The 12,575-nt window shown below is 44.4% G+C and overlaps 1 protein-coding gene across 2 annotated transcripts in view; it reads right to left on the reverse strand.

Annotated features, from left to right (window-relative positions):
* The window catches only part of TBL1X (transducin beta like 1 X-linked), a 223,899-nt gene that overhangs the window by 46,045 nt on the left and 165,279 nt on the right, over positions 1-12,575 (reverse strand). For both annotated transcript variants that reach the window (XM_069946043.1, XM_069946044.1), the window contains exon 4: positions 11,713-11,820. In XM_069946043.1, the coding sequence (XP_069802144.1) occupies positions 11,713-11,770 (58 nt within the window). In that variant the 5' untranslated portion in view covers positions 11,771-11,820. The remainder of the gene's footprint in view (positions 1-11,712; positions 11,821-12,575) is intronic.

Raw genomic sequence — 12,575 nt, forward strand, 5'->3', positions numbered from 1 at the left:
AGCAAAAATAAAAGAGAAAGTGTATGTTTTGCAACTTTTTACTCCACTTTTCGAGCTTAAGAGAAATTTTTCTCTTAAAGTATCACTGTTGTTTTAAAAACTTGTCTACAGTTTGGGTGCTGGGTTTGCAGATCAGCTGTACTAAAATGAATGGAGTTTAAATGCAAACCACACCTAAACTAGAGTTGTGTTGTCACAGGAAGAAAGTGGCCACGTTTTTCTAATGCTGAATAACCCCTTTAACATAAGTTTCTTGGTTAGGCCATTGTTCCAGTAGGAAAGTCCTAGAAGCTGGGGGAGTCTTCCTCTGTTACACACCACCACCACCACCAGGCCTTTCAAACAGGGATGGTCTGCCCATATCTATCCTCTGCATTCATCGACCTCTCCACACAGGAACGTAGCTCTAACAGGTGTGTTAGCAACTAGGGTGCAGGGGTGGTCAAACCTATTGTGCAGCCAATTGTAGAGCATTACCTTCCTCTCAGGAGTGGTTGCAGCAGTAATCTGAGGCATAGGTCCTGTCATAGTGTTGGGGAACGTCAGAGATGTGTAAACATGCAGTGTTGCATACTCAAGATCTCAATGATCTTGTTGGGTGTCTGGTCTAAGGCCCCGTTCCCACTGAGGAAAGGTAGCGGAATTCCCGCTGAACATGTTCATTCTTCAGCGCGGACAGGGCAGGAGCGCGCGCCTCCCATAGACTCCCATTATGAGCGGGAGGCTAACGGCATTCCGCGGCGGACAATTCCGTCGCAGAATTCCGCTACCTTTCCTCAGTGGGAACGGGGCCTAACAACAAACTAGTAGGGTACAACCGTAGAGTTCTCAGTCTTGCTGGCATACCCAGACCATGGTGGGACTCCCCAGGTGGTTACAGTCTCCAAGCTTTGGGAACAGGTGGATCATTCCTTTATATACATTGTTACGAATAAAGCATTATATTTCCAAACGAATCCATTGTCACTGGTATACATCAACTTACAATACCCATCTGCAGGACCATTATTTGATTGTCATATAGTAACTCTATTGATGCCAGCATAACAACGCCAAATAAGCCAGATGCTAGTTCAAGGAATTTATCTTTCACATCCTGACATCTGTATTTTGGAAATGTTATTCATAAGGGAAGAGAAAAATTGGAAAGAGCTTGTAATATGCCAAGCCGCTAATCTATCACACCAAGCAATTTGCCTCCTGTTAAAATGTGCAGATATAATAAAGAGACACTAAGCCGGTATCTATAAGCCAAGATCTTCTCCACTGATATTCAGGAAAAATGCGGCAGGGAATATTAGTATAATAATGCCACAACAGAAAAATCTATTCAGAAAATTCTGAAAATATTGTACTGTGCGGAAACAAATGGACCTTCAATTGGCTGTTAGTAGAGGGGGAAAAGGCCCTATTACACCAAATGAGTATCGGCGGTATTTAGCCGATTACCAGCTGCGCTGGCTGATAATCGTTTGGTGTACTTGCTGTCAAAAGACCACAATAAGGGACGGTCTTCTGCACGACACCCCATTTAATAGGAGTGGCAGCAGCAGACTGCCTCTGAATTCAAAGGGCAGGCCAGACGACTCCCTCTTGCTACTCCCTGTGGCCCCTCCTGCTCTTCCCCTCTCGCTGTTTGTGTGTGTAATAGCACAGGCAGCGAGCGGAAAACGAGGGGCAAGTGAAAGCTAAATGCTTCCCCCTTATCTCGCGCTGTGTAATGTGGCCTTTACTTATTTTATATACTTGATTCAGGTGGGGGTTATCAAGCTTATCAGGTAAAACTTTGTAAGGGTGCGTTCACACCTACAGGATCCGCAGCAGATCTGTAGCAGATCCGCAGCAGATCCGCAGCAGATTTGATGCTGTGTTCAGCTATTTAAATGAAATCTGCCGCGGATCTGCTGCGGATCCGCTGCGGATCCGCAGCAGAAAATAAACTGCGGATCCGGTAAGTATGAACGTACCCTAAGGGTAGCTTCACACGTGCCGGATCTGCGACGAACTTCACGCTGCGAGTTTGCAGCTAAATCCGCTGTGGATCCTGGTAGTGTGAAGGTCTATGGGGTCCACTGCGGATATGAAACCCAGCCCCTTTAACCCCATGCCTCCCGCAGGCCCCATCCCAGAGCATACATTACCTGCATGGCGCCGTGGCTGTGTGTGAGGCTCCTGACTCCCGTCGGGCCCCTTCAGCCTATCAGTGCTGCCGTGCATTGATTGACTGATGGGGTGCAAGGGGAATGAGGAGCCTTACACACAGCCTCGGCACCAAGCAGGTAACGCATGCTTCGGGCTGGGGCCTGCGGGCGGTTAAGGGGCTGGGTCACATACTGGCAGCGGAATGAAAATTCTGCTGTGGGTATGTGACCCATTTAACTTGACACTACCAGAATCCGCAGCGGATTTCACACTGCAAGTTTGGATCCAATACGTGTGAGGCTACCCTAAGAAAACATGTTTGGGGCTCATTTATCATGGTGCCCCCTGGTGTACAACATGCAAAAACCCAGTTTGTGCAAAAGTCTGTGCCTTTTCCGTGACATAAGTCCTGCTCTCCTCATGAACAGGCGGATGGGTGGGGGGGGGCAAAGTGGGAAGAGGTGGAAGGAACCTGATCATGGTTTACACCTGCTAACAGGCGTAAACCATGGAGGAAATCTACCTAATTTAGAGTGTTTGCCTCTAAGGGCCCTATTACACAGCAGATTGTCTGACAGATTTTTTTAAGCCAAAGCCAGGAATGGATTTGAAAAGAGGAGAAATCTCAGTCTTTCCTTTATGACCTGTTCTATAGTCCAATCCCGGCTTTGGCTTCAAAGATCTGTCTGATAATCTGTTGGTGTAATAAGGCCCTAAGTAGTGTGCGTGCGTTACCTTCCTTCTTGGCTCCGGTCCTACACTGTTAGTCGGAGTAATGTTCGATCTGAAGATTCTAACCTGCTGATGTCATGTATTTACCTGGTTGCTCTGCAGTGCTGCAGAGGCAGAGGCCGGCTGACACTCCCATACACGCCCAGCCGGCTGATGCTGCAGATAAGCAGCCTATCAGAGGTAGGGGGCAGGAGCGAAGCTGTGCAGGAGCACAGAGCCAATCGCGAGCTGCCAGGCGCTTCATGCAAATCAGGGGCGGTGTATTTAAACAAGCAGCTGAGGCTCAATAGCTGCCAGTGATAGTTTTGCCTTGCTTACTACACCAGCATTACTCTGTGTTCTGACTCCCTGTATTCCTGACCTCTGCATTTGTTACCTGACTTTGGCTTGTTATCTGATTTTGTACCTCGCTCCTGACAGTGTTTCTGACCTTGGCCTGTTTATACGGTATTCCCTTTGTATTGTGATTTTGTACTGTTTTGCTATCTTGGATTTGACCTCTGGCTTGTTTTCTGACTGTGATTTTGGTTCTGATTTGTGGTTTATACGTACCTGGCTGGTTTGACTCGGACTGCTGACTTTTCTCCTTGTCTGGCCCTGCACTTAGTAGCGTAGGGACTGCCGTCCAGTTGGGGTCTGCTACCTAGGGCAGTACGTCCAAGTAGGTAGAGACAGTGGGCTGGGTTCAGTTAGGGCTCACTGTTCCCCTACGGACGTGACATTATCACTGGCCAACATTTACTGAGTTGCTCACTACCTTCCCAATGGATGCAATGACTGCAGTAGCTGAGCAAATGCAACGTCTCACTTATACAGTGCAGGATCTTGCACAAAGAGTGCAGCAGCAAGAGGTTTCCCAGACACATTATGTTGCTGTAACTCACGCTATCCCCGAAGAACCCCCAGTTCAGCTGCCTGGTAGGTTTAGTGGGGATAGAAAAAGTTTTTTGACCTTTCAGGAGGGCTGTAGATTGTATTTCCGTCTCCGTCCCCAGTCATCTGGTGATGAGGTCCAGAGAGTCGGTATTGTTGTTTCACTCCTGCACGGGCCACCTCAAGAGTGGGCCTTTTCGTTGTCTCCAGGTGCTCCTGAGTTGGTCTCGGTTGATGCCTTTTTTGCAGCTTTGGGCCTTTTGTATGATGACCCTGACAGGGCAGCTGTAGCGGAGACACACTTGACTACTCTGAGACAGGGTAAAAGGCCGGTTGAGGAGTATTGTTCTGAGTTTCGCCGGTGGTGTGTTCCGTCTGGGTGGAATGACCCGGCACTTAGATGCCAGTTTAGGTTGGGTTTAGCTGATCACCTGAAAGACTTGCTGGTTGCTTACCCTACCCCTGACACCCTTGATGAAGCTATGACTTTGGCTGTTAGATTGGACCGACGTTTTAGGGAGAGACATTGTGAGAGGTCTGAGACTCCACTCCCATGCACCACTGCTACTCCAGTTCCTGTTACTCCTGGTTTTACAGCTGAGCAGGTCGTGCAACTGGGGGCTTCTGCTACAGATCCTTCACATGAACGCAGAACCTCCCGTCGTATCCAAGGTCGCTGTTACTACTGTGGAGGGGCTGACCACCTCATTGCTGAATGCACAAAGAAAAAGGTCAAGCCAGAGGGACTCCAGGGTCTAGGTGACTTGCTGGAAGGTCACCTAGGCCGTCAGGTATTTTCTGTTGTGTCAAAAAAGTTTTTGCTCCCTGTAAAGATTTCTTATTTATCTAAGTCTGTATCAGGGACAGCATTTGTTGATTCAGGGTCAGCATGCAATTTTGTGGATGCATCCTTTGCCAGGCGTGTGGGTCTTCCTTGTTTGCTTCTCCCTGATCCATTACGTGTAGTTGCTGTAGACTCCACGCCATTGGTTAAAGGAGCAATCCAGTACTGCACCCCTGAGATTGAGATGTTGGTGGGCTGTGTGCATTCAGAAAGATGTACCCTGTTGGTTATGGAGGGCTTATCTTCTGATGTGTTGTTGGGGTTACCATGGCTACAATGTCATAATCCTATGCTTGATTGGGACTCAGGGGAATTAACAAAATGGAGTCAGAAATGTTTTGGTAAATGTATTCCAGTAACTCTAGGTTGTCAGGAGGTGGAACAAATCCCTGCCTTCATTCGTGACTTCTCTGATGTTTTTTCTAAATCTCAGTCAGAGGTCTTGCCCCCCCATAGGTCATATGACTGTGCCATTGACCTGTTGCCTGGGGTCAGATACCCTAAGGGGAGGATTTATAATTTGTCTGGTCCTGAGAGGACAGCTATGAAAGAGTATATAGCAGAAAGTCTTCAGAAAGGACATATCCAACCCTCTGTTTCTCCTATGGGAGCAGGCTTTTTCTTTGTAGGGAAAAAAGATGGTGGTCTCCGACCCTGTATTGATTACAGAGAGTTAAACAAAATTACTATAAAAAACCAATATCCATTGCCTTTGATACCAGATCTGTTTAATCAAATTCAGGGAGCAAAATGGTTTTCTAAACTGGATCTCAGGGGGGCATATAATCTCATTCGGATTCGTAAAGGTGATGAGTGGAAAACTGCATTTAACACCCCGGAAGGACATTTCGAATATCTAGTTATGCCTTTCGGGTTGTGTAATGCTCCTGCGGTTTTCCAGAACATGGTAAATGATATTTTCCGTAACTATATAGGTAGATTCATGGTAGTTTATCTTGACGATATCTTGATTTATTCTGAAAATTGGTCCGTTCATGTCCAGCATGTCCGTCAAATTTTACAAGTGTTACGGGAAAATCATCTGTTTGTAAAATTGGAGAAGTGTGTTTTTGGGGGGCAAGAGGTGTCATTCTTGGGGTACATCTTGACGCCACAGTCATTTCATATGGATCCAGCTAAAGTCCAGGCCATTGTTGATTGGGTCCGCCCCACCTCCTTGAAAGCCTTGCAACGCTTTCTAGGATTTGCGAACTACTATCGCAAATTTATCAGGAACTTCTCAGTCATTGTTCGGCCATTAACTGACATGACTAAGAAAGGAGCGGACCTCAACAATTGGCAGCCGGAGGCACTTGAGGCCTTTGAAAAACTAAAGAAGTGTTTTGTTAGCGCACCTGTGCTGGTGCAACCCGACCATTCTAAGCCTTTTGTAGTGGAGGTTGATGCTTCCGAATACGGGGCAGGAGCTGTACTATCACAAGGTTCTGCCACTTTGACCAATCTTCGCCCTTGTGCCTATTTTTCTAGAAAATTCTCCTCTGCTGAAAGGAACTATGACGTGGGGAACCGTGAACTATTGGCAATCAAGTGGGCTTTCGAGGAATGGCGCCACTTTCTCGAGGGTGCACGGGATTGTGTCACGGTCCTTACGGATCATAAAAACCTTACCTTCCTTGAAAATGCTAAAAGGTTAAACCCACGGCAGGCACGTTGGGCATTGTTCTTTACACGGTTTAACTTCATTGTCACATATAGACCAGGATCAAAAAATGTTAAAGCTGATGCCTTGTCCAGGAGTTTTTGTGCCAGTCACCCCCAACAGGATAATCCAGAGCCCATCTTACCCAAGGAGACGGTTGTCTCAGTAATTACTCCTGATCTTGCTACCCAAATTAAAGCACATCAAGATCTGGCCCCAGTAAAGACCCCTGTATCCAAGCTGTTTGTGCCTCCCCAGTTACGGTTACTTTTATTGAAAGAACTGCATGATTCAGTATTGTCTGGGCATCCTGGAGTCACTGGCACAAAGAGATTGGTGGCTCGAAACTATTGGTGGCCAGCCCTGTCCAGAGATGTGGGTTCCTATGTTGCAGCCTGTGCGACTTGTGCACGTGCCAAAGCTCCCAGAACTCGTCCTGTAGGAGAACTTTGTCCGTTACCAATACCTAAACATCCTTGGACCCACATTTCAATGGACTTCATGACTGATCTTCCTGTCTCGCATGGCAACACAGTCCTTTGGGTGGTGGTGGATCGTTTTAGTAAAATGTGCCATTTAATACCTCTGAAAAAGCTGCCTTCGTCAAAGTTGCTAGCTGAGTTGTTTATCAGACATATTGTCAGACTGCATGGTATCCCAGAGAATATAGTGTCCGATAGAGGGGTACAGTTTGTGTCACGTTTCTGGAGGGCTCTCTGTAAGGCCTTGGACATCACTCTGTCATTTTCTTCTGCCTTCCATCCAGAGACTAATGGACAGACTGAGAGAATGAACCAGGCCGTAATTCAAAGGTTACGATGTTATGTTTCTGATCAACAAACCAACTGGGTAAATTATCTGTCCCTCATAGAATTTGCACTCAACAACCATGATAGTAGCTCTTCAGGTACTTCGCCTTTTTTTTGCAATTATGGTTTTCACCCGCGTCATGCGTCGTTTTCTGGTATGCAGTCTGGGCTGCCTGATGTGGATGCTGTCATAAAAGACCTGTGCACAGTCTGGGCCCAAGTTCAGAAGAACTTGGTTAAAGCCCAGAGCATTCAAAAAGGTAAAAGTGACAAGAAACGTCTTTGTGTTGGTGGATTTGCTATTGGTGATAGGGTGTGGCTATCCACCAGAAACCTTCGTCTAAAAGTTCCCTCTGGGAAGTTGGCACCACGGTTCATTGGTCCTTATGCTGTGTCTGAAATAATAAATCCTGTGGCTTACCGGTTAAAACTTCCCAGATGTCTCCGGGTCCACAATGTATTTCATAGGTCCTTGCTGAAAAAATACATACCAGCCCTCACATCTTCTGTAAAACCCCCTCCTCCTGTAGTTGTCAAGGGTGAAGTGGAATACGAAGTGGCCCGGATTGTTGATAGTCGCAGAGTCCAAAGATCTGTTCAGTATTTGGTCCATTGGAAAGGTTATGGTCCGGAGGAGAGATCATGGGTTCCTGCTCGTTTCATCCATGCTGACTTGTTAGTCAAGGAATTCCATGATTCCCATCCGGACAAGCCGAGACCAGGTAAGGGTCCAGTGGCCCCTCATAAAAGGGGGGGTAGTGTCATGTATTTACCTGGTTGCTCTGCAGTGCTGCAGAGGCAGAGGCCGGCTGACACTCCCATACACGCCCAGCCGGCTGATGCTGCAGATAAGCAGCCTATCAGAGGTAGGGGGCAGGAGCGAAGCTGTGCAGGAGCACAGAGCCAATCGCGAGCTGCCAGGCGCTTCATGCAAATCAGGGGCGGTGTATTTAAACAAGCAGCTGAGGCTCAATAGCTGCCAGTGATAGTTTTGCCTTGCTTACTACACCAGCATTACTCTGTGTTCTGACTCCCTGTATTCCTGACCTCTGCATTTGTTACCTGACTTTGGCTTGTTATCTGATTTTGTACCTCGCTCCTGACAGTGTTTCTGACCTTGGCCTGTTTATACGGTATTCCCTTTGTATTGTGATTTTGTACTGTTTTGCTATCTTGGATTTGACCTCTGGCTTGTTTTCTGACTGTGATTTTGGTTCTGATTTGTGGTTTATACGTACCTGGCTGGTTTGACTCGGACTGCTGACTTTTCTCCTTGTCTGGCCCTGCACTTAGTAGCGTAGGGACTGCCGTCCAGTTGGGGTCTGCTACCTAGGGCAGTACGTCCAAGTAGGTAGAGACAGTGGGCTGGGTTCAGTTAGGGCTCACTGTTCCCCTACGGACGTGACAGCTGATAGCTCCCCTTTAAATGAAAAATACCGATATAACAGATGGCAATTTGTCACCTGACCCATTTACTATTTACAACATGGCCGCACATTATTTGAATTCAGTAACTAACAAAGGCTAGCAAGTAAAAGATCGGGCAATACAGAAAAGTTTACACTTTACAGCAAATCGGTGACATGTATTGTCATATGCTACATCTGTATACATGATCTACAAAGGCCAAGCACTGAGTAGTTTTATTATTCAAGTGTATGCATTTAACTGCAGTGTAAAAACCCATGTCTTTGTCCTTGGACGCAGAGGTTTGCATAAAACATGATTTCTCTCTTCCATCCATGAACACAATACATGAGGTGGAATAATAGGCTTTATTGTTCTCCGCACTTATATACAAAATATACCCATGCCCAGTGAGTTTACACGTCTAAAAAAAATGTTAAGGAAGGTCAAGGAAGTATTCTATTGACCTCGGCTTCAGATCTCATTGGTGTGCTGCAAATTGAATGCATTCAGCACAATATCAACGTATATTTTACTTTTAGAGCTGAGTTCAAACCAAGTATCAGTGGAACAACAATATTTGAATTCTTCTCATTTCTCCGCCGCCCTGCTGCTACACAGCTGAGGCCTATTTGTAATGTTCCAGGAATGCTTCATTTTTCACAATCCCGTTCTTCTCTGCCGTGTTATCATATAAATAGCAAAGTTCTTAAAGAGACATTAGACACAGATCATGATATCTATACAGAGTGCTAGTAACTGCTAATTGGTGAGAAAATGGTCACATTTTTAGACTTAATATCTATTCATTATTCAAAGGGGGTTATCCAGGGTTAGAAAAACAGAGCTGCCTTTTCCCCAAAGACAACGCCTCACCTGTCCTCAGGTTGTGGGTGGTATTATAACCTGGAACTAAGTTACAACACCGCACACAACCTGAGGACAAGAGTGACATTGTTTCTGGAAGAAAGCATCTATGTTTTTTCTCCTTCTTGATAACCCTTTACCTAGATTTTGTGCATATGGGCTTAAGGGAATTTTACAATACTGTTATACACCAGTGTCATGATCTTTGTCGGTGAAGGAAACATGTTTATTTTCCATCAAAAGGATGAAATGAAGACCCACTACTCAATGAAGTTGATGATTTACTAGTCGTGTTGAACGGATGCATCAAGCTTTTTTGGTTTAGCAACATTCTCCTAACCCAAATGCTTGGCTAGGGAGTCCTGAAAAACATGGATACAGCCATGAGCTGTATCCCTGCCTTCCTCGGAGCCCTGCATCCATCTTTTGCAGCCATAGGGAATCAAATGGCGAGCATTCAGGTTTGGAGAATGTTGCCAAACCTAAACCTTAAGTTTGGTACGCTCAACACTATTTACTGCAAAGAGACTGGTATAACGAGAGAACCGACCTTCTGTTAATATGTGTAGAAGAGGGCCCACATGGCCAGATCTTTGTGCCAGCATGAATTAACCTCTTAGATCTCTTTTCCAAGTTTGAAAACAGGCTCTAAGGGGCATTAAACGTGTCACCCGGTGGTTTGGTGGAGATCCTCCGGTGTCCATTAGCCCAACGTGCCCAATCATGTGTGGATCTCCATGCCACAAGCCTCACACATCTTGTTGTGGGCTTTACGGCGTGAACGACTAGATACTTCTCTGGCAGTCTCTATCAGTCGATTGCAGAGAACTCTGACCATAGTTATGGTCAGTATAAGGAACCAAAGAATTCCTTATAATAGTCACCCATGGGGACTAAAAATGTTGTAAAAAAAAAAACCCCTACCATAATAAAATTTTAAATTCACCTCCCTTTCCCTTTTTTCCCAAATACAAAATTGTAAATTTTTGCCCAAACTATTGTTATAACATAGTATATGGCACACGGTGAATGGCATAGATGGAAAAAAATGTCATACATCAAAATGATCCAAATGTGAATTTTTGCGGAAAAAAATGAATAAAAAAGTCCAGTGCAGACTATAGAAGTACTAATCTACAGTACAGACCATGGAGCAAAAAAAAAAAAAAATAGACCTCACATACTGTAGCTCCATAGGTGAAAAAACAAAAGGGAAAAGGGTCTAAATATTGCACTTTTATGCCTATTTGTTTTTTGGAAAATGTTGGAAAGGTTGGAAAATCTAAATAAATTATATATTAAACCTATATAAATTGGATATTGTTGTAACCGAAACAACCCAAACAATGGAGATAATGTGTCAGTTTAATCGTAAATTGCATTGTGTAAAAGTGAGCCCTCAAAATTACAAAAATGTTGATTTTCTTAAATTTTACCTCACCAAGAATGTTTTTTTCCGTCTTATCATACAAATTAAATTTAGTTTCTTAAAAAATAAGCCCTTATACGACTTTTTGATGGAAAAATTAAAGAGTTATGAATTTTAGAATGCCAGGAGCAAGAAATAAAAATGCAAAAATGAAAAATCTGTGTGTCCCTTAAAGATTGAATCAAGATACCCAATGCACATATGATAACTGTTGGCTGACAAATATCTTTCCTTATGAACATGGGATGAGTGTTCATGTGTTCTGCATTGAGAATGGATAGGTAAGCTGCTGACAGACATTTTTTTCTGTAATCCAACTGAAATCCAACACATCAAATCCTTCTCTTTCCCTACATCAATTGGAGAAGAGTCAGAAGGCCCCGATGCATTAGACTTTTGGCTGATGTATAGTACATTGTAGCACACACCATGACACAGAATTGGATACACTAGAGCAAAATGTAACAAATGACTGCACTGTAGACAATAAATGATGCATTGGCACAGTGTGCACCATTTATTTTTGGGACACTTTGGTCCCAGCTATCAGTATTGATGGTGGTCCCAGCGGTTAGACCTCCAATATTGAATTTGTTATTCCCTATCTTGTGGATAAGAGACAACTTTGCCAGATTAAAAAAAACAATCCTGGAATCTCACACAACAGTTTTTTTTTTTTAATACTGCCACTGCAGTTTATAAGCAAAAGCTAGAAAAGAATCCATCAGGAAGGAGAAGTATAAGTTCTTCCCTTTATATTTTCCATTCTATTTAAATCCAGTTCTAGCTTTGGCTCGAAAAATGCTGTGTAAGTTTTCTAAAAAACAACAAAAAACAGCTGTGTGTGATTACAGCATAGGCTTGCTTAAAATACAGCGACATTGTATTTATCTGAAGCTGGCCTTATAAAGTATCTGGGGTTGGGTAATAATGAAAGAGTGATTATTACCTGACTCTTGAAGATAGCGATACACCAAGAAATTCACCTCGTCACTGGTTATGCTCATCTTAGCCCCACCTCAAAATGATGAGGTTTACAGGAAGTGAGATTCCCGCTCTGTCAAAACAAGAACAAAAAAAAAAATCAGTGTGACAGTTCAGTGCATCCTCCTCATATTCAAGTGTGTATATACATAACATAAAACCTCCACAAAGAGGTGTCAGATTATCTTTGTAACCAAAGGGGTGTATCACACAGCAGGATTGACCTATCAGCTCAGTTCTCACTTCCCCCTCATCCCCTGCTCACTGCCTGTGCGATTACGTGCACAGACAGCGAGTACGGAGGAGCCAGAAGGGCCGCCTGAACAATCCTTAGATCATTTGGGTGGCCCATTGAAGTGAACGGTGTTCTGCTACCACTGCTCCTAATACAAGGAGCGTCACACAGCAGACTATCACTGACATATTTGGGATCTTTTAGCATGTTGAAGAACCATTATTAGCTGACACTGTGCATTGTGACGTTGCCTTTCGGCATGTACTAATATAAAAAACTAATATCAGGCTGAACAGTTGTTTATCGGCCAAATAAGGCCTATAATCATTTAGTGTAATAGGGCCTTAAGACTTTTACTGCATACACTTAATTATAGTAGAGAAGACCTGCCACTCACCACTCATTTAATTAAAGTGCAGGTAACATCAGGTACATACAGGACACGTTTTGGCCAATCATGGCCTTCATCAGCTCATTAGTACTACCACTGAGCTGATGAAGGCCAAAACACAAAACCAAAACACATCCTACAGTATATGTACCTGATGTTTCTTGCACTTTAATACAACAGCAGAACTAACTTGGTGAGTGCC

This window comes from Dendropsophus ebraccatus, chromosome 11, assembly GCF_027789765.1.
Source record: "Dendropsophus ebraccatus isolate aDenEbr1 chromosome 11, aDenEbr1.pat, whole genome shotgun sequence".
In the NCBI taxonomy this organism is placed as follows: Eukaryota; Metazoa; Chordata; class Amphibia; order Anura; family Hylidae; genus Dendropsophus; species Dendropsophus ebraccatus.